General features: G+C 37.8%; 1 protein-coding gene across 2 annotated transcripts in view; it reads left to right on the top strand.

Annotated features, from left to right (window-relative positions):
- Nucleotides 1-23,546, top strand: part of LYPD6 (LY6/PLAUR domain containing 6) — a 149,381-nt gene that overhangs the window by 115,847 nt on the left and 9,988 nt on the right. For both annotated transcript variants that reach the window (XM_050750484.1, XM_050750483.1), the window contains exon 3: nt 9,501-9,599. In XM_050750484.1, coding sequence (XP_050606441.1) covers nt 9,501-9,599 — 99 coding nt within the window. The remainder of the gene's footprint in view (nt 1-9,500; nt 9,600-23,546) is intronic.

Below are 23,546 nucleotides of genomic sequence, written 5' to 3'. Positions count from 1 at the left end.
GGACCTACATGGAGGCTGTGATTGTACACACAGAGTGGGAAGGAGAATTAAGGTGATTGGATTTAACAACACACACACCACTTCTGCCTCAGTAGTGTAGTGGGTCAGTGCCCTGTGTGGTGGGCCTCTATTTGGAAAGTCAATTTCAGAAGGAGGTCTTGAAGGCTGAGTCTTGCAAGCCGTGGGAAATCACTTCTGCTCTTGAAAAATTGATGGAAAAGTTCTGCTCATATGACCGATGTTAATTAAATAAAGCCATGGCCTGATTAGAGGAAACTCGCCATATGTAAAGAATTAGTAGGGCTTCCTCTTCCCCTCACTGGCCTGAGGTGATCTGTAAAAATGGTTCACTATAAACTTGACCTGGAAAACCAAATCATGCAAATCAGGGTTCAGATCTTCATGTTCACTTTAAGAACGCCTGGGAAAGTGCCCAGGCCATCAAGTGTATGCCTGTGCAAAAAGCCACTAAGTTGTCTGAAAGATGTCATTTTACAAAACGAATGTCTACCATTCTAACATTACAATGGTGGAGTTGGTAGGTGGGCCCAGGCCAAACAGTGAGGCTGAACACAGGATCAGTGGCCTGAAAAGACTGCTAAATTTTTGCCGCCCGTGCTTAAAAACACAGAGAGTCATGCTGTACTTCAGGGTTTAGATGTAGATTTCCTGGTCATTGAGCCTATCCAGGTGAGCAAGGGATCCAAGATGCATGGCTGAACTTACTTAAAGAGCCGTACATGAGCTCCCCCTGTCACATCGCGGTGACCCTTACTGAAAAGAATCAAATTGTTCCTAAACCAGAAGAAGAGGTTGCAGAGAAGAAAAAGATATCCCGGAAGAAACTGAAGAAACAAAAACATATGGCATAGGAATAAATGCAGCATAAAACAAATACAAATAAAAGTAAAAGAAAAAAGAATTGGTGAGGTTTTCTGATATGATTTTGAGATATGGAGAAGGACAGAAGTTGTTCCTAAGGGAGATTATAAGTAGATGATTCACCAGCAGATCAGGGTCCAAGTTCTCGTTAGAGTCTCCCTCCATAACTTATGGGAATACTGTATAAATTCTTGTTAGAGTGAAGTTACTATGAATGGCTCTTACTTGGCCAGAACTTTGTTTATTCTGTCAATTTATTTTTATTTTTTTTATTTTTTGAGACAGTCTCTCTCTGTCGTCCAGATTGGAGTGCAGTGGTGCGATCTCGGCTCACTGCAAGCTCCGCCTCCTGGGTTCACGCCATTCTCCTGCCTCAGCCTTCCGAGTAGCTGGGACTATAGGCAACCACAACCACACCCGGCTAATTCTTTTTTTTTTTTTTTTTTTTGTAGTTTTAGTAGAGACGGGTTTCACCGTGTTAGCCAGGATGGTCTTGATCTCCTGACCTCATGATCCTCCCACCTTGGCCTCCCAAAGTGCTGGGATTACAGGTGTGAGCCATCACGCCCGGCCTGTTCTGTCCACTTTTAAATCAGCGTTAACTTCTAATTTCTTTGAACTATTTTAGAAGTTTGTGGTGTGTGTGTTTTCACACTTTGATTTTTTAAATGGCATGGTTCTCTGTCCTTGAGCAATAGACCGTAGTAAGATGTAGTCTCTACAAATATGCAGATATCTGTTGAACATAGACGGTAAAAAATATATGAGGGAAGTCTGGGATTAGTTTGGTTTTGAATTATTTATGTAGTCACCTCACTTTGTAGATGAAGGCACAAACAGGGTTCTTTTGTGAGTGAGCCACATTTCATTAATGTTACAATATGTAACATGAAGCTCAGAACCTGCTGAAGGAGGAATGTAGTGATGCTGGAGGCATGAGAACACACACACATTTTCTGTACCAGACAAGCAGAAGCTATTTTCTCCTCATTCCAGTGCCCAGAACAGCCATCACTGACGATAACTGGGGAGAGATTGGAACCCAGGCTGGGAAAATTCAGCCTCCCATGACTAATCTTTTTTGCTCTCTGGTTTCCTAATCTTTGAAGTTTCTGAACATTTAAAAGAAAGAAACTTCATGGCTTTCAAATCTGAAGCAGTGTCGTCAATAATGTTCTTTTCTATAATCCTTGTGTCATTTGTTGTTGTTTTTTTCTTTGCTTGTTTTTATGTGAAAAATGAATTTCTTCCTAGCCTATGATTAAAATACCAAATCAAATAAAAACTTTCAAAACAAGAGTTAGTATTAAGAGAAATGGAGCTGCTTATTTGGTAGTCAGACATCATAAGAGATAGCAGAATTTAATATACTAAGTGGCTGCAACCTATTCTTGGCCTCTGTTTCTTTCCTTTGAATAGAAGGAAACCTTTCCTAAGAATATCCAATTTTCCTCTGGTTGCATGTTTTGAATCTTTACTTAATCATGTGCACCAAAGAGCTGTATTCCTGTGGGGGCTTGTTTGTGCCCACGTAGAGAGCCAGATAAGTTTGTTCAGACTATATTACGTAAATCTTGGAGAATAAGGGGACTTGCTGGGAAGGTACCAGATAATGTATTTTTTTCTGTTAGAAATATGTCCCTGTTAAAATTGTACTCACAATATTTTGTTGCCAAGTGGACTGAGAAAAAACATTTATTAGATTTCTAGAATTTTTATATTTGCATCCAGTTTTCAGAAACAATGGAAGTTAATTTGGTAAGAATCAAAAAATGTTTGGATGCGTTACACATCAGCGTACCTTTCAAAACAAAAGTCTGTTCTCACCATGGTTTTGGTAACTGAAGGCCTTTGTCTAGGCAAAAGTTCCAAGAGGTGGAAACAAAGACTAAATCTTTTCTGATACCGTACAAATGAATTATGGTCGGTTGAACTATGGCTGACCATGAGAGTTAATGGACAGATTATTTTACAGGAAGTAACTGGGCACTTTGGCGTTTCTTTTTTTCTTTACAATCACCTTCCCTTAAGGGACCAAGGACTTATGCCCTGAAATACAGGGTACTGAGCTTATTACCTCTGTGATCAAGAGCCAAATTAGATTCATTCACAGCTGGGGCCACAACAATTTGAAACTCCGCTTGCTCTGCAATGCTTTGAAGTAACAAAGAAGCAAATAGCACATCTCTTAGGAACCTCTTTCCGTCCTTTTTTTTAAAAAAAAAAAAAAAACCTCTTTATCAGATGCAGTGTCAGTTAGCAAGTTACTGGAGATAGTGATAGTTGTTCATCTGTAGACCTCATTTTTGGCAAAATATCTCAAGAGGGAAGAATTTAACCATTTACTTGGTATTATACCTTAATTATCCATTTAAAGCAGTATGTTTGCAGAGATTTGTCATTAATCAGGGTGTGATTATTCACTAATTGGTATTACCTGCCAAGATGTCAATAAAAGTTCCTACAAGCAAATATTAAACTCTAACCATTGAGACTGTGCACAGATAATGGAACTGTAGATTCTAAAAGAAAATTCACCCAAAATGAGATAATTTGGTTAATTGTCAGTGATACGTGCTGATAAACTCAGAGATAAATGAATTTAAGCAAAGCTTCATTTTGCTGCCATAGTATTTTAGTCCCCATTCCTGTTTAAATTTCAGTATACTTTGGGTTAATTTCAGAATCCAGGCCTGCTTATGTAAGAAATAAGTGTTTGATTTAGTATGTCACTTGTCTCACAGAAGATCATTTTGAAAAGTCTATTAAGTAATTCAAATTTGGGAGCACTACAACTTACTAGGGTTAGGGTCTCAATAAGTTTGTTCTTGGAGTAGTTGGATTGTCAGTCTTCATTCAGAATTCTTAATTTATCTCTTTGATGGGAAAGTTTCCAGGAATAACTAATTCAATATTCCATCCAAAAATTTTACTGGCTGCAGTGACAGAACAGATAAAATTTGATGCCCCAGTGAATTAATCATGCAAACTGAAGTGGTACGGGTAGCTTGCAGCCATAAACCTTGGTGAATATGATGATCATTTTTTTGAGAAATGCTGTTCTTTGACAAATGCTTTATATCTTTTTTTTCCCAAAATGTCTACTTTGATCATTCCACTTCAAATTTTACAAGCTATTTTAAAGTCCAATCTTTGAAAGTTGTTTATGTATTGAGTATTTTAAACCTGATAGGGAAAGTATTTTTTAATGTATCCAATCAGGACAATTTCCTAAAATATTTTACATGATTAGTTAAAATATCTGCAAGAGTATTGCATGACTTTGGCGTTTGGTAACCTGTTTTGTTTTTGTTATTTTAATTCTTCAGACATGTACAGGAATACCTTAGAGATTATTGCAGGATCAGTTCCACACCACCACAACAAAACAACCACAATAAAGCAAGTTATGCAAATTTTTTGGTCTCCTTGTGCATATAAAAGCTACATTTACATTATACCATAGTCTATTAAGTGTGGAATAGCATTATGTCTAAAAAACAACGTGCATATCTTTTTTCCTTTTTTTTTTTTTTGAGGCAGGGTTTGGTTCTGTGGCCCAGGTTGGAGTGCAGTCGTGCAATCTCGGTTTACTGCAACCACTGCCACCTGGGCTCAAGCGAGCCTCCCACCTCAGCCTCCTGAGTAGCTGGGACCACAGGTGTTCACCACCACGCCTGGCTAATTTTTGTATTTTTAGTAGAGACAGGATTTCTCCGTGTTGCTCAGACTGGTCTCAAACTTGTGAGCTCAAGCTATCCACCTGACTCTGCCTCCCAAAGTGCTGAGATTGCATTGTTGGCCACCGTGTTCCGCTAACAATGTATGTATCTTAATTTAAAAAGACTTTATTGCTAAAAATGCTAAGGATCATCTGAGCCTTTTGCTGGTAGAGTATCTTGCCTTGATATTGATGGCTGTTGAATGATCAGGGTGGTGGTTGCTGAAGGCTGGGGTAGCTGTGGCAATTTTTAAAAATAAGACAACAACGAAGTTTACCATATCAGCTTATTCTGCCCTTCACAAAAGATTTCTCAGTAGCATGTGATGCTGTTTGACAGCATTCTACTCACAGCAGAACTTCTTTCAAAATTGGAATTAATCCTATCAAAACCCTGCCACTGCTTTATCAACAGTTCTATGATGTTCTAAATCCTTTTTTGTCATTTCAACAATGTTCACAGCATCTTCACCAGGAGTAGATTCCATCTCAAGAAACTGCTTTTTTTGCTCATTCATAAGAAGCCAACTCCTCATTCATTTAACTTCTATCATAAGATTGCAGCAATTCAGTCGCTTTTTCAGGCTCCACTTCTAATTCTAGTTCTCTTGCTGTGTGCACCACATCTGCAGTTACTTTCTCTACTGAAATCAAAGTCTTCTGTGATGGTTGGAATCACGTATTTCCAAACTGCTGTTAATGTTGATATTTTGACCTCCTGTGAATCACAAATGTTCTTATTGGTACCTAGATGATTAATCCTTTCTATAAGGTTTTTAAATTTACTTTGCTCAGATTCATCAGCGGAATCATGATCTGTGGCAGCTATAGGCTTACAAATATATTTCTTAAATAATAAAACTTGAAACTCAAAACGACTTCTTGATTCATCAGCTACAGAAGGGATGTTGGGTTCACAGGCATGAAAACAGCATTAATTTTCTTGTAGATCTCCGTCAGAGCGCTTGAGTGACCAGTTGTATTGCCAATGAGCAGTAATATTTTGAAAGAAATATTTTTTTCTGAGCAGTAGATCTCAACAGTGGGCTTACAATATTCAGTGGACCATTCTGTAAATAAATGTGCTGTCATCCAGGCTTTGTTGTTCCATTTATAGGGCACAGATAGAGTAGATTTCATATAATTCTTAAAGTCTCAAGGATTTTAAGAATGATAAATTAGCATTGGCTTCATTTTAAAAGTCACCAGCTGTATTAACATCTAACAAAAGAATCAGCCTGTCCTTTGATGCCAGGCATTGAGTTTTCCTCTCTAGCTATGAAAGTCCTAAGTGTCTTCTTCCAATATAAGGCTGTTTTGTCTACACTGAAAATCTTCTTAGTGCCATCATCTTCAGTGATCTTAACTAGATTTTCTGGATAACTTGCTGCAACTTCTTCATTAGCACTTTCCATGTTACCTTATGATTTTATGTTATGGAAATAGATTTTTTCCTTAAACTATATGAACCATTCTCTGCTAGCTGCAGACTTTTCTTCTGCACCTTCTTCATGTCTCTGAGCCTTTATAGAACTAATGACAGTTAGGACCTTGCCTTGGATTAGGCCTTGGTTTAAGGGAATGCTGTGGCTGGTATGATCTTCTATCCAGACCACTCAAACTTTCTCTGTATCAGCAAAAAGCCTGTTCTATATTCTTAACATTCATGTATTCATTAAAGTAGCATTTTAAACTTCCTTCAAGAACCTTTCCTTTACATTTACAGCTTGGCTAACTGGTACAAGAGGCCTAGCTTTCAGCCTATCTCAGCTTTCAACATGCCTTCCTCACCAATCTTAATCATATCTAGGTTTTGATTTAAAGTGAAAATTGTATTACTCTTCCTTTCACCTGAACACTTAGAGGCATTTGTAGGGTTACTAACTGGCCTAATTTCAGTATTGTTGTATCTCAGGAAATATGGAGGTCTGGGGCAGGGAAAGAGGGAGAGAGGGAGATGGAAGAATAGCAGGTTGATGGAGCAGTCAAAACATACACATTTATTCAGTTCACCATTTTATGTGGGTGCAATTTGTGGTGCCCCCAAACAATTATAATAGTATGTCAGAGATTACTGATCACAAGTCACCATACAGATACAAAAGTAATGAAAAAGTGTGGCATATTTCAAGCATTCCTGAAATGTGACACAGACATGAAGTGAGCACATGCAATTGGAAAATGACACCGATAGACTTGCTTAATGCGGGTTGCCATGAAACTTCAATTTGTAAAAATACAGTATCTGCAAAGTGTGCTAAAATGGATTGTGATACAACAAGGTATACCTGTCCTTAGCTAAACAGAACCTTTCAATTCAAGTGTAACCCATTTTTCTATAGGTGGGTAATGTGAAGATATAAAAAGTATTTGTTTATAGTTTACAAAATACTTCTCTTTATCACAATTATATGACATTTTCCCCCTATTAAAATTTCCTCATGAAAATGGAGTGGTTGGATGGCTGTGTCTGAGCTGCTTTCCATCATTTTGTAAAATGATCTATGCACTTTTTCTGTCATTCTGTTTACGAATTTGAGTTACTATGTGAGAGACTTAGAGCATGCAAATGGGCCCATAAAAAGTTCTGATTACTTGTCTTTTTTAGACTGCTTATGACTTTTGATTATGATACATTATTTGATATTGTCACAGTCAGGTCTGTGAAGTAATGCAAGCATGTGCATAGATGGGCAGCTATTCTTGGCAAGGTGAAAATCAAAGTGATATCTGGTCCATCGTTCTGGCCTTAAGCTGCTGCCTTCTCCTTCATTTATTTTTGATAACATATCTAATTGGTTCCATGTGGGCAGAGCAATTTACCCTGAGATGATTATTTCCGCCAGTGGGATATGCAGGCTCAGCCATCTGCGAGGGAGAACTGTTGGCTCCTGCAGATGAAGTGTTTGAGTGTTTGCAGCTTTCAAATAGGCCAGGTAATTTTACAAATTAAACAACACAAGTTTTGTTTATGAAAGGCAAAACTCCAAGTAGTGAAGCAAGCAAATGATTAGAGCTAAGAAGCAATTAAATGCACATCAGTGGTAAGGACAAAGAACAGCTGGGCCTGACATTCTTCGGTGATCCTCATCTTTTTGTGGAGGGAAGGTCCTGGGTGCCCCTGACAATCTCCAGAACTCGAATCTCATGTGACCCCTCCCCACCTGAGCTTATAGGTAAAGAATAAAAGCCCTTGGAGGATGGTTCCTTCTGAAGGCAGGAAGAAGAAACTCACCAGTGGGAGTGGTGGGAAGAGTTAAGTGGGGTTTCCTGGAATGGCCTAGTCCTCAGGCTAGACCTGGTAGCCTCTGGTGCCTCATCCCCACGTCCCCTCAGCATCCGGCTTCTATGGACATGGGTCCAAAACATACCTGAAGAGGGTCACCTCTGCCTGGGCAGCATATATTTGAGCAATGAAGACTCTTCTCTTAGCTAAGGCTCACCATCTCCAGGGATTCATAACGACATCAGGTCTGACCAGATAAAGATTTTACAGTGTGCCAGAGAAATTGCCACTTTTGTAGATTGAAATGCTCAAACATCAGGAAATTTCGTGATGATTCAACCCAATATTTTTATTTGCATGTTGACATCTGTGTATAAGTTGACATGAGTAAGTTATTAGAAATCCAGAGAATGCCTTTTTAATTAAAATTTTTATTGAGATAATTTTACAGTCATATGCAATTTTAGGACATAGTACAGTGATGCTGAGTGTGGTAGTTCATGCCTGTAACGCCAGCAGTTTGGGAGGCCGAGGCTGGAAAATCCCTTGAGGCCAGGAGTTCGAGAAATAATACAGTGAGATCCCATGTACTCCTTATACAGTTTGTCCCAGTGGTGACATTTTGAAAAACTGTAGCATAGGCCGGGTGTGGTGATTCATACCTGTAATCCTAGCACTTTTGGAGGCCGAGGCGGGTGGATCACCTGAAGTCAGGAGTTCAAGACCAGCCTGGCCAACATGGTAAAACTCCGTCTCTACTAAAAATACAAAATTAGCCAGGTATGGTGGCACATGCCTGTAATCCCAGCTACTTGGGAGGCTGAGGCAGGAGAATTGCTTGAACCCGGGAGATGGAGGTTGCCATGAGCTGAGATTATGCCACTGCACTCCAGCCTGGGCAACAAGAGTGAAACCCAAAAGAAAAAAAACAAAAAACAAAAAACTATAGCATAATATCACAACCAATATATTAATATCAATATAGTCAATCTACCAATGTTACTCTGATTTCCCCGATTTTACTCTGTGTGTGTATGTTTAGTTCTACCTAATTTTATCATGTGTAGGTTTGTGTATCCTCCACCACAGTCGAGACACTGAAGACTTTCAGTAGCACAAGGGTTCCTCCTGCTGGCCTCAAACCCACCTCTCTCCCCACCTGTCCACACCTACTCCCATCTCTGCCATCCCTAACCCCTGACAACCACTAATCATTTCAAAAATGTCATATAAATGGAATCATGAAATATATAACCTTTTGGGATGGGCTTTATTCACTCCAAATAATTTCCTGGAAACTCACCCAAGTTGTTGAAAGTAGTAACAGTTCATTTGTTTTTATTGCTGACTAATGTTCCATAGTAGGGATGTCCAACAGTTTGTTTAGCCATTCACCCACTGAAGAACATTGAGGATATTTCCAGTTTTGGGCTATGACAAATAAAGTTGCTGTTGACATTTGTGTACAGATTTTTGCATGAATACAAATGTTCATTTCTCAGGGATAAATGCCCAAGAGTAAAGTTGCTGGGTCATATGGTAGTTGAATGTTTAAGAAACTGCTAAGTTGTCTTGAGAATCCTTTCTTTAAAATGAAGAAAACATCAAACTTCACAGGATTCTGTGCCTTGTCTAAAAATTAATCTTTTCTCTTAATCCTTTTTTTTTTAGCCACACCATATCCTGGTGGATTTAAATGTTTCACCTGTGAAAAGGCAGCAGACAATTATGAGTGCAACCGATGGGCTCCAGACATCTACTGCCCTCGAGGTAAACTCTCAGTAGACTGATTGGGATCCCCTGGGCTGTCTGTGAGTGAACAGCCCTTTTGATTTTGGTGCATGTATAAAGAGAGGCATGCTTGCAATCTCAGCTGCTCCTCTTTTCTAACGCTATTAGATCTTTTGTACCACACCAGTAACATATCAGAGATTCTCGGAGACATAAACTGAGCCATAGGATTGTTTCCTTTCTCATGAAGTATTTTTGGTACTCCACAGGAGGTGATACCTTCCCCTGTACCCCCAGGTCCAGTGAAATGTAGGACAAGACAACAGCCAGTCTGTCTGCCACTCTTTGAGGCATTAGTCAGTGCATAGTAACCTCTTTGATGTAATGTATGAATTGATGTTCATATAAAGATTCCATTGATTACATATCTTGCCAGAGACTTTCACGCAGTCTCTAAAATTTAGAATTCTAAATGTCATCATTTCACAAATAAAATCCCTTGAGATTTTTAAACTATTAAGTTTTTTTTTGAAGGATGAGATGAACACTGAACTGAAGCATGGAATTTTGACCCAAAGGCCCGTTTCAAAAATAAAGAAATACCCATTATATTCATGTCTCTTTTATCCTATAAAAAAATAGATGGTTATATTTGGCTACAGAGTCACTGTTAACTGGCTATTTTACTTTGGAGGAAAGTCTATTTATTTGGTGGGGGTAGAGATAATGAGGACAGGGAATTTTACTGACAAATGTTTGAGTGAGTAGTTAGATGGGTTTCACTGCTGATCTAATTCAGTTGTTAAAATGGCTTGGACACAACACCACCAAATCCATTATTTTTCAACATAACACGGGAACTATACAAGAGTTCTCATATTCAGCCCAGTGAGTGGTATTCTGCTTCTCATGGAGGATTGGAAATTGGGAGAGCATGGAAACCAAAATTAAAGGAAACGTCAACTATCCAAGCTAGTACTCTTTAACCCAGGAACCTCCACCTAGGGTGTGCAGTAGAAGCACCTGTGAAACTTTTCAAAGAAATCACTGAAAGCTTTGCCCTGCCTAGACCAGTGGTTTTCAAGCTTCAGCAGCAGCATCATTTTCCAGAGGGCTTATTAAAACATAGATTTCTGCTCCCACACCCTTCTACACCTACATTTTTGTTTCAGTAGGTCTGAGATAGGGCCTGAGAATTTGTATTTCTAAAGGGTTGTCAGGTGATGAGTTAAGAATCACAGCTGTACACAAATTGAACCAGCATTTCGGAGATTAGGGCCCTGCATTGGTACTTTAAATATTGCAGTTGATTCTAATGAAAAGTCAGGGGCAAGAACCACAGGGAGCTCCTGTACATAAGAGAAATGTAGTGTTGTCATTTCTAGACTCTTCTTGTTTACTTTTAGGTAGAGATGATAATGGGGTCTACAGGACAGAAAAAAACATGGAAGCACTAAAGATTGGCTTAACTGAAAACTAGATATCCAGCCATCTGAGTAATCAAAAATAAGTTTTATTGTCGCCTGTAGTCACTATTCATTTCCAAATGGGCCAGTATTTTCTAACATTACCTACTGTGGAATGACCATTGCTAATAGATCTGGTTAAACCACTGCTTCTCAAACTTGGCTGTCTATTGAAATTACCTGGTAAACTTTCGAAAACTCTAACACCTAGATTTATTCCCAGCGATTCATATTAAATGGTCCAGCTAGGCATAAGGATTTTTAAAAGCCCTCCAGATGGTTCTAATATGCAACTAAATTTCAGAACCATTATGAACAATGACTTTAGGCAAAACCAAGATGATTTGCTTTGTATATATAGTCATCTTTGGGCTGGCTCCTGTGGCGATAAAGCTAGCTGACTTGGTTTTGAAGCTGGTACCTGTTGGTTAGAGCTAGTGTATGGGAAGTGTGTTTTAGTTCACTTGTGATGCTATCACAAAATGCCTCAGACTGAGTAATATATAAACAATAGAAGTTTATTTCTCACAGTTCTTGAGGCTGGGAAGTCCCAGGTCAAGGTGCTGGCAGGTTCTAGAAGGGCATCATCTCTCTGCTTTCAAGGTGACACCTTGTTGCTGCATCCTCTGGAGGGGAGGAACACTGTGCCCTCACATGACAGAAGACAAAAGCGGGGGAAGGGAACAGACCCACTCCCTCAAGCTCTTTTATAAGGGCCCTAATCCCATTCATGAGGGCTCCATGCTCATGACTTAATCACTCCTTAAACGCCCCACCTCTTAATATCCTCATATTGGTGATTAAGTTGCATATGAACTTTGGGGGGCACATTCAGACCATAGCAAAATGTGACTGTGCTGCTTCTGGTACTGACTGAGCTTTGAGGTAACCTTAGTGGAGATAATGCAGAGGAAAAAGGAATGTGAACTGGTATTCTGTGTAGGCTCTGGGCCACGTTTGATGGTATACAAGTATATCCCTGTCAAAAAGAAAAAACAAGGGACCAGAAACACTGCTTGAATGCCTCTCAGAGAAAAGAGGAAGTTCCATCTTGATGCTTTCTTTTGAGGTCATAATCTATCATTTCAAAGTCCAGATACCTAAAGGTATTGCAGAGTGGTCTCTACACAATTTATCCTTTTCTCTTTTTTCTCCTCTACTTTTATCTTTTTGTCCTTCAATTTAAAGGGATAAATAGAAAGTCATGCACTGAGGTTCAAAATACAAAACAACCATGCTAGGCCCCTTGGGGAATTACAAATTGAAAGATAGGAATCTGGTTTCTTCTTTCAGGGATCAGGCAGTTTAGTTGGGCCGATAGGATCTGAACATATCAGATGTCAGAATTAGCAGGACAAAGGTAAGTGGAACCTGGCATTAAGCGCTGTGGGAGTTTACAGGAAGAAGAGCTACTGGGGACTGAGGTGGCCACCGAAAGCATCACGTGCTGGGAAGATTGCAGTAGCTCAACAACTTGGAACTGGAGGTCCAGCATTGAAGAGAACATGTCTTCCAGGAGCTCACTCAGAGCAAAGGTGTAGAGACAAGACTCCCCAGGTGTGCTCAGTGGATGGGGAGAGACCTGACCTGGGAGTAGCAACTAGTTTGTATGAGAGGATTATGGACCCAAAATAGTGGAGCCAGGTGATTTTTGTAGGGCCTTGAGCATCAGGTAAGGAGTGGGAACTTAAAGCTGTAACCTGAGAAGGGGTGAGGCCACACTCAACTTCCTGTTAGGCCAGCCCTATTTCCCATGAGTCTTCTGCTCTTTCCTCCAGGTTTTCTTCAGATTTTTCTAACAATGGAAAAATGCCATTTTATTAATAAATTAAAATAGAAAATGTATTTCACTACTAGCTAACTCTAGATTTTTCTGCTTGTTAGTAGTCTGAAGCAGCTCTAGGACTACCAATGGGCTTAGGAAGGGCAACTGAGATATGGAAATTCTAAGACATTCCTGGTTTTTTGGTTTGTTTTGTGACATAGTTAACTAGGTTTAAATTATCACCTGATGTGAAAATAATTTGTTGAAAGTGAAAAAATCATCTCACCTAAGTATTCAATCTTATATACACAGAATAAGTGCACACCCCAAATTGCTTAGGGGATTCACTGAATGTCATGCATTTTCTAAAGCTGACCTCAGTCACATGCATGTGCATAGAGACATAGTGTATCTTAGCAATTGACATTCAGGGATTCAGACTTGTTTTGAGTTATTGTTTGGCCAAGTAAGTGTCAGGAAAGCTTCCTCCTGACTGGAATCACTCTTTTGGCAGTGGCGGCATCAGCTGGACACACCTGTAGCTAACTCAGGTTCCCTGTCCCTCTTCTTTTCAGAAGGTGTGTGATGTAAGTGCGTTCTCCTCCATTACATTATTTGTGCCTCTGGTGCTTCCAGATTCATAGTACCATACCTCCTTCCCAGAAACGGGAACTTAAGATTCTCTCAATAACTGACTCTGGTTGCTTTACTTGCTTGGCTTCCATTTCATCTTTGGTCTCTGAGCACTTCCTTTGCAACAACTTTAATTTCATCAGCTACTCATAAATCTGTCCAATTTTTCTTGACTTTGTGAGCCAGAATGGAAAAGGATCTTGAAATCATATTATGTGAGGGGCCAGGTGAAGGAACTGATGATCTAAAACAAGAGTGTTATGTGCTTGGATCTATGTTTGCCCATGACTTTTCTCTGTGCTGTAAGATGAATAGGTCCTAGAGAGAGGGACTGTATAAATGGTTATTAAAAGTCTGTGGAATTAAATGTGAAGTCAAAGACATTACAGTTTTTAAAAAGGCCTGTTTTGTGGAGTATACCTAAGCCAAAGACATTATGTTCCTTCTTAATTATGGAGTACAGATGCCTCCCTCTAAGGCAAAATCTCCATTTGAAAGTATTGCTGATATATAATCAGGAAAAGGAAATTTTTGAGTTAGAGGACACATACTCTTTTGGCTCCAGCCTCTATGCTCTTCACTGTTTTTCTGTAAAAGTAAAGAAAAAGCTGGACATATCCCTTGATAGTTTTTTCCAGATCAGTTGCCTGATGGTTCTTGCTACAAGCAAGAAATGTAAATGTGATCCTCAGCTCAACTGAGGACAAGACCATGGGTTACAAATTTTCAGGAACGATTTCTTTATTATTGACTTTTTTCAGACATAGCCCAGGCTGAAACAGACAACCTTTGTGTTTGACTTAACCTAAGGGTGGAATTTTCTTCCTTTTAGGCAATTTTACCGTTAGAATATAGCCCTCCATTTTTTTTTCATTTATACAGGAGTCTCTGTTCTCTCTCTGAATCCCATGGGGACCCAGCGCCTTGCGATTTATTATAGCTTATCTTTTAACATTGTTCTTTCCCTAGGAGAGAGAAATCAGTAACTTATCCAGTGTTGGCCCTTGACACTTTCCTTTTGGGAGAATTCATTTGTACATTTACAAAAAGTGTTGGTTACATTTTATCCAACACTTCTGGCTGCTTTGTAATAAGATGTTTTCAGATGATGTCTCTTATCATATTATTGTCATATTGCTCAGTGAAAGTCTTAGACTTCCTCCTTTTTAAAAGTAATTTTAAAGTAAAGTTGAACATACATACTGCAAAGTGAAGAGATCATAAGTGCACAATTTGTGAATTTTTGCAAAGTGAACATGCCGTGTTTCCACCCATAGCAATAGAACCCCAGAGGCTGCTGGGGTGCCCCAGTCATTATACTCCATCCCCAAAGGTAACAATGTTGAGACTACTATCACTGAGCATCATATAAGTGGAGTGGTATAGAATATACTCCTTGCTTTCAGACATTATGTATGTGAAATTCCTCTATGATTTTTGAGCAGCACAGTCATGTTTTCTCAGGGATGTGTAGTAGATCATTATATGAATATACTAAAATTCATCTGTTCCACTATTGAAGGACATTTGGATTGTTTCCAGTTTCTTAATACTATGAACATTCTTCTGTATCTCTTTCGGTACATGTTCATACGCGTTTCTGCTGGGTCTTTCCCAGAAGGGGGATTGCAGGCATGGGGTATGTAAGCCTTGCCTTTACTAGATACTGCCTGACCGTTTGCAAAATGACGGTACCACTTATAATCTCACCAGCAGTGCATGCAGGTACTAGTTGCTGCACAATCTTGCCAACACCTAGTATTGACAGAAACAATAGAAGGTAGAAGTTAACCAGATGACATTTTTAAAGTGATGAAAGTAAATAACTGCCATCCTGGAATTCTATGTGGAGACTATCAGTCTCGCTTCTCTGAACCTCCTTTCTCCTGCGGCTGCCCCGCTAGCTCTGATCTCCTGTTTGTGCTCCCAGTCCCCTAGAGACTGATGAAGGTGCTGCCCTACTTCTCTGTCCCTTAGCAGAGCTTTCTGCTTGGTTTCTCAGCCTCTCCACCTGTGCAGTTTTTGAATCAGCAAAAGCCTTGAGGGGAGAACAGGTATAGAATGTCAGGCACCACTCAGGGGGCTTGTCTTTTCTCTGGTACCTTGCTCTTTAAATCCAGTCCACAACGGCAGTCCCGTGCTTTCACACAGATTTTTGTTGTTTACATTTTAATTGGCTTTTTAAATTTTGTTCTCTTTCTTGGTAAGACAATGTAAGCCAGTCCATTTCAGCTGGCTTTGTAATTCTCGGAATTAGTCTTAGAACTTTTCCAGCAAGTTTTTACCCTTAAGTTCTATCAGCCTATACAAGACATTTTTCATACACTGAGAGCATCTAACCTTCTCCAATTCACAATGTTTTGTCCAAATATTTTTTACAAATCCAGTTGCCTCAACTGGGACGCTTCCATTTGATGGCCTGCCTCATCACTTTTATTCTAACCATTGTTCACCATGAAGTCCTGTCTATCCTCACTACCTTTGCATACCTTCCCAACTGCCTTTTTGGAGTTGGCCTTGGTAATAAGTACATTGCCTCTTGAATTTCAGTGATTAGTTTTAAAAGAAGTTCCTCAAGTGAGAAGTTCATTAAGAAATGTGGAGGAATGTTTTTTTTAAAAAGATAGGGAAGTCTCCATTTGGCAGCTTCCTCAAGAGGTGCTGACTTCAGGGTAGAGGAGACCAACCAGCTATGATTTAGTCAGGTTGATGAGCATTTATTTGTTTTTAATTTCTGCCTTGAGGAATTTTTTACTTGGGACAAGAGGAGAAAACACATCTTTTTAAAAGATCTATGGAGAGTAATTGATAAGAGCAGAAAAGCCAAAAGAACAATCTGGTGCCTGAAAGCAGAGACTGTAGTAATTCCTAATTAGGGTAAGTTTTAAATAATTCAGTTTATCTGCAACTCAATTTGTAGTTCATCCTTTTCTTGAGTCTCTTTTCTTTCATCTTGGGCTCTTTTTTTCTTTTGCTTTCAATTTTACTGAACTTTGAAGTATTTTTTATATATATATATATATAGAATAGTAAATAGCATGATGGACTTTCACGAATTGAACACTCCATGTAAGCAGCACCCTGATTAAGAAATTGCCCTGCATCTTAGAAGCTCCCTGCATGTCTGTTTCCAGTCACTTTTCCTACCACCAAGCATCTCAGTTATGGACCGACTTGTGTCCTCCCCACTTTTCCCCCTACCTGCTCTCAAATTTGTATGTTGAAGTCCTAACCTCTATTACCTCAGAATGAGACTGTATTTGGAAATAGGGTCTTTAAATAGGTAACTAAGTGAGGTCATTCAGGTGAGCCCTGATCCAGTCTGACAAGCATCCTTGTAACAAGAGATGGGAACAAAGACAGGAACCGAGGGAAGCTGATGTGGAGACACAAGGAAAAGACTGCCCAAAAAGAGAGGACTCAGAAGAACCAGCCTTGGCCAACACCTTGATTTTCAATTACTAGCCTCCAGGACTGAGAAAACCTTTGTTTAAGCACTCATTCAGTGTTTTTTTTTTTTTATGGTAACCCTGGAAACTAATATAGTTACCCTCCTAATTTCCAGTAGTGTAGGTTAGATGCCATCATTTATTCATTCTGTCACTAATTGACATTTTTTACACTATGTTTGTATGAATAGTTCTTCTATACACATTCTAGGACTTACCATTCCTGTTGGATGTATATTGAGGAGTAGAATTTTAGCTTCATAGAATATGCATAGGTTTACTTTTGGTAGTCCTGGCAAATAATTTTGAGAGGTGGTGATAGTATGTGAAAATTGCACTACTGGTAGAAGTGTAGTATTATTTCTCTTTTAAATTTGACGAGACTATTCAAAATACAGCAATAGGAGATATGTTATAGACATCATAGAACTAAATTAAAATGTTTTAATTTGGTTCACATTTGAATGGAAGAGCTCAGGTAGATATATTCTTCGCACCCATCCATCTCTGCTGGTAATACAGAGTTTATTAGAGATTAAATGCCTGCTATTGTGTGTAAGGCCCTGTGTTATATGTTGGAGGGAATGCAGACACCAACAAGAATGCGCCTGATTCTCAAGATTATAATGTACAACACAACAGTAGATCTCAACCAGGAGCAATTCCCTCTTCCCTGCCCAAAGTATATTTGTCAATGTCTGGAGACATTCTTAGTTGTTATTGTCGGCATGACATTGGCATCTAGTGAGAAGAGGCTGTTGGATGCTGTTAAATGTCATACAATTCACCGAGCAGTGTGCCCAAAACAAAATTAGCCCAAAATATCAAAAGCTGAAAACTTCCATTTCTGGAAAGATGGAGCAGATGTACTTTTCTATTCCTCCTGCTAAGTAAAACAAAAAATTCTGAACATTATTTATTAAGAAACAAACCAAAAACATGAAAAGACTGAAAGGGGTAAAGAAAATGACAGACTAGGGACTTCAAGACTCAAGGAACAACACAGTGCTTAGTTCACTAGGTTTTCTTTCAGTCTCATATATTCTAGACTTGAAGCTGAGGAAGTCAGCATTCTAAAAATGTGATAGACACTGGCAAGATAAACCTCCAACAAAAGTTTGCTCTTTGGCAAAAGGACTAGGAAGGGGGAAGCCTAGAAAGGTAACTTTTAGACAGTAGCTGTTCTACTTCAGCAAAACACTATGGAAAAAATTGTAGCCCCAACCCCATACCAGCAGAGGCTGAATGGAAAGCTTTGACTTCATCCTCAACAGGCTGTAATGAGATGTCCCAACCTTTCTGCTTGGGATTGTATCAGAGAAGGACAAGTAAAGGGGATTTTTATCCCTCCCCACCAAGCAATAACAAGGTCTCTTCCACAGTGTCGATGGAGACTGTGTTAGGGAGCCTAGACTTCACCTCCACCAGCAACAATGAGATGCCTCTACTTTCCCCTGACCACGGTTGTGTCAAAGGAGGCTTAATGGAGAGTCAAGACTTTACCTTTCACCACCACCCACTGGCAATGAGGCTACAACACATCTCCCACCCCATGGCATCAGTAGAGGCCACAGGGGAAGCATTAATGAGGCACTCTCGCCACTCTCAAACAGGGAGTGTAAGATCAAGAGTATCCTAACATAATAACAATATGTTTAGACTTCAATTTAAAAAATTGCTTGTCATACCAGGAAGATCTCAAACTGAATGAAAAATAGCAATCAATATATACCAACACCAAGATAAATAGGGATGTTAGAATTATCTGGCAAGGGTTTTAAAGCAGCCATAATAAAAATGTTTCAGTAAGTAATTACAAACACACCTGAAACAAATTTTTAAAATCTCATCAAAGAAATAGAAAATATAAAGGAGAACCAAATGGAAATTGTAGAATTGTAACATAATGTACCTGAAATAAAAATCTCAATAGATGGGCTGAACAGCAGAATGAAAGGAATAAAGGGAAGAATTAGTGAATTTGGGAAATAGAGCAATAAAAATTATCCAATCTGAACACATAGAAAACAGTCTGAGGGGAAAGAAACTTCTACAGAGCCTCAGAGATCTATGGAGCTGTAACAAATGTTTTAACACTACATCATCAGAGTTCCAAGAGAACAGTAGAAAGAGGGTGAAGCTGAAAAAAGTACTCAAAGAAACAGCAGCTAAACATTTTTCTAAGAAGCTGAGCAAACCCAAAAAAGATAAAACTAAAGCAATCCACACAAAAACACATAATCAAACTTCTACAAACAAAAAGTCTTGAAATAGCAAGAGAAAAAGAACATCTGATATGAGAAAAATCAGTTCAATGAAATGTTTTCATCAGAAACTATGGAGACCAGAAGTCAATGGTACAATATTTTTCAACTGTTAAGAAAAAAAAAATATCAATGCAGAATCTTATATTCAGAGAAAATATCCCTCAGGAATGTGAAGAAATTAAGACATTTTCAAGGGAAGAAAAACTGAGAGAATTTGTCACTAGCAGACCTACCTTAAAAGAATGGCTGAAGGAAGCTCTATATGATGCAGACCTACCTTAAAAGAATGACTGAAGGAAGCTCTATATGAAGAAAGGAAATGATAAAAGAAGGAAACTTGAAACATCAGAAAGGGAGAAAAAACTTAGTAAACATACTTTATACTACAATACAGTACAATGGAATGTCCTTATTCTCTTGAGTTTTCTGAATTATGTTTGACAGTTGAAGCAAAAATTATAATGCTGTCTGATGTGGTTCTAATAAATATATTGTAGTGGATTATTTAATATAATTATATTATGGCCAGGCACAATGGCTTATGCCTGTAATCCCAGCACTTTGGGAGACCAAGGCACGTGGATCACCTGAGGTCAGGAGTTCAGGACCAGCCTGGTCATGTTGATGAAACCCCATCTCTACTAAAAATACAAAAATTAGCCAGGCGTGGTGGTGGGTATCTGTAGTCCCAGCTACTCGGGAGGATGAGGCAGGAGAATTGCTTGAACCTGGGAGGCAGAGGTTACAGTGAGCCAAGATCACACCACTGTACTCCAGTCTGGGCGACAGAGCAAGACTTTGTTTCAAAAAAAAAAAAAAAATTATTACAAACAAGGGAAGGTATTAGGGCATTAAAAGAGGTAAGTTTTCCATACTTCACTTTAATTGGTAAAATTACAATGCCAGCAGAATATGATAAGTTTTGCATATAATTTAATACCTAAGCAACAATTTTAAAAAGGGATATACTCAAAAGCACTGTGCAGCGATATACTCAAAAGCACTGTAGATAAATCACAATGGAATTCTAAAAAACATTCATGTAACCCATAGGACTGTAAGAAAAAGAAAACAAAAAAAAGAAAACAACAAAATTTAAGTCTTACCATATCAATAACTACCTTAAATGTGAATGGCATAAATATACAAAATAAAAGAAATGTATTGGCAGAATATGTTTAACCATGACCCAAATATATGTGATCTGTAATAAATTTACTTCAAAATAATTATATAAGCAAATTAAAAGCATAGAAAAAGATAATGTGGAAATATTAATCAAAAGACTTCAGTGCAAACAAAATTACCAGAGTCAGAGAGGAACATTATAGCATGATAATAAAAAAAGCCAGTCCACTAAGAAGATACAGCAATCTTAAATATATAAGCATCAAATAACAGAGCTGAAAAATATGTGCAACAGAATAATATAAATGAAAACAGGAATAGATAAATCTGCAATTATGGTTGGAGACTTCAGTACCACTCTTTCAAAAACTGGTAGAACTACAGAAAAAATAAGCAAAGATATGGAATTCAACAGCACCATTAACCAACAGAATCTAATTGACATTTACAGAACACTCCATCCAGCAACACCAGAATATACATTGTTTCAAAGTGACCATGGAACACATACCAAAATAAACTATATCCTGGGCCAGAAAGCAAACCTCGACAATCTTTTAAAAATTGAAATCATACGGAGTGTTTTCTGACACACAAAACTAGAGATCAATGACGGAAAAATAAAAGGAAGATCACCAAACACTTGAAAACTAAACAATGCACATCTAAATAATCCACAGATCAAAGATAAAGTCTTAAGGGAAATTAAAAAGACAATGAACAGTGCTGAAACAGAAATTTATAGCACTGTATGCACTTATTTAAAAACAGGAAGATCAACTCTCTAAGCTCACACATCGAGAAGGTAGAAAAGGAAGAGAAAAACCAAAAGTAAAAACAAGCCTAAACAAAAAGCAGGAAATAATTATAAGAATAAAACTCAATGAGAATACATATACTAAAACATTTCATTGTACACTATAAAGACATACAATTTTTTCAGTTAAAATCATTGGAGGAAAACATTAAGGTACTAAGAAAAGGAAAATAAGAGAATAGTATGAACAGCTCAAAAACATAAGTTTGACAGCTTAGATGAAATGGACCATAACTCAAAAAACAAAGTACCACAATTCACTTAAAATGAAATAAATAGTTCTATAACTACTAAGAAATTTTTTATATAACTTAAAAACACCCATAAAAGAACTATTCAGGCCCAAATAATTTCACTGGAGAATTTTACCACGTTTTAATAGAGTAATTAACACCAGTTCTACACAAAATCTTCCAGAAAATAGAGGAGAAGGGGGAATACTTCTCAATTCATTTTATGGAGCCGGAGTTACCCTGATACTAAAACTAGATCAAGACAGCACCAAACAAACCAAAAAATAAAATACAAAATTCCAATCTATTATTTTTTATGAATATAGACACTAAAGTTCTTAACAAAATATTGGCAAATAGAATATAGCAATATGTGAAAAGAATTGTGCACCATGACATAGTGGGGCTTAATCCAGGGATGCAAGGCTGGTTTAATCTCTGAAAATCAACCAATATAATCCACAGTATTAATAGGCTAAAGATGAAAAATCACATGTTCGTATCTTGGCAAAATTAGACACCATTTATGATTAAAACCTCTCAGAAAAACAGGAACAGAGAGAAACTTGTTCAACTTGATAACATCGATAAAAAACCTACAGCTAACATTATGCTTAATGATAAAAGACAGTGTGCATTCCTGCTAAGACAGAGGACTAGGCAATTATGTCTGCTTTCACTACATTTATTTAGTGCAGTCCTGTAGGTTCTAGCCAGTGCAATAAGACAAGAAAAATAAATAAAAGACATACAGATTGGAAAGGAAAAAAATGACTGTCCTTTTTCACACATAACATTATTTCTATATAGAAAATTCCAACAAATCTGAAGAGAATTCCTGGAACTAATAAATGAGTTTAGCAAGGTCATAGGATATAAGATAAATTCAGAACTCAATTGTGTTTATATATGCTATCAATTAACATGTGAACACTGAAATTTAAAATGTACCATTTATATATACCTTTAAAAATACACCATTATATTGCTCAGAAAAGTTAAATACTTACAGGTAAATCTAAGCACAACATATATAGGACTTGTATGCTGAAAATTACAAAACATCAAGGAAAAAAATAAAATGTAAATAAATGGAAAGACCTCGTTCATAGATTGAAAGACAGCATAGTAAAATGTCAATTCTGTACAGATTGTTATATAGGTTTAACACAATTCCTGTCAAAATCCCAGGAAGAGTTTTGTTTTGTTTTGTTTTGTTTTTTTAAGATACAGACAAAAGTGTTCTACAGTTTATGTGGAAAGGTAAGAAACTGGGATAGCTAAAATGATTTTGAAAAAGAAGAATAAAGTGGGAGGAATCAAACTACCCTATTTCAGGATTTAATATATAGCTGTAGTAATCAAGACTGCGGTATTGGCAGAGAAATAGACATAGATCAGTTAAACAGAATAAATAGACCCTTAAAAATATGCCCAACTAATTTTTAACAAAGGTGTAAAAGCAATTCAGTGGAGAAAAGATAGCCTTTTAAACAAATGGTACTGAAGGAACTGGACATTCACAGGCAAAAAATGAATCTTAGCCCAAGTCTCACACCTTTTACAAAAGTTAAAGTAAGTCACAGACTTAAATGTGAAATATAAAAACATACCTCATTTAGGAAAAAATAGAAAAAAATCTTCATAAATCTAGGGCTAGGTGAGGTTCTTGATGACTCATAAAAGAAAAAGTAATAAATTGAACTTCATCAAAATTTAAAACTTTTTGCACAAGACCCTGTTAAGAGAATGAAAATGCAAGCTATGAAATGGGAAAAATATTTGCAAATCACATATCTGACAAAGAACTGCTATCTAGAATATATAAATAATTTTCAGAACGCACCAGTAAACAAAATACATAATTAGAAAATAGGAAAAGTATGAACAGACATTTCACCAAAGAAGATAACCAGATGGCACATAAACACATGAAAACATATGTAACATCATTAGCCATAAGGGAAATGCAAATTTCAAGCATGAGATATTACTGTACTTCTGTCAGAATACCTAAAATAAAGAATAGGAAAAATGCCACATGCTAGTAAAAAGGAGGAGAAACTACGTCACTCATACGTTGTTGGCAGGAATGTAAAATGGCATAGCCACTCTGGAAAGCAGCTTGACAGTTTCTTAAACAACTAAACATGCAACTACCATGTAACCCAGCAATTTCAACTTCTGGTCAGTCATACAGAGAAGTAAAAATTTATATTCACACAGAA

This window comes from Macaca thibetana, chromosome 12 (assembly GCF_024542745.1).
Source record: "Macaca thibetana thibetana isolate TM-01 chromosome 12, ASM2454274v1, whole genome shotgun sequence".
NCBI classification, from domain to species: Eukaryota; Metazoa; Chordata; class Mammalia; order Primates; family Cercopithecidae; genus Macaca; species Macaca thibetana.
Note: the sequence above shows the minus strand (reverse complement) of the source record. Positions and strands in the feature narration are given on the sequence as shown.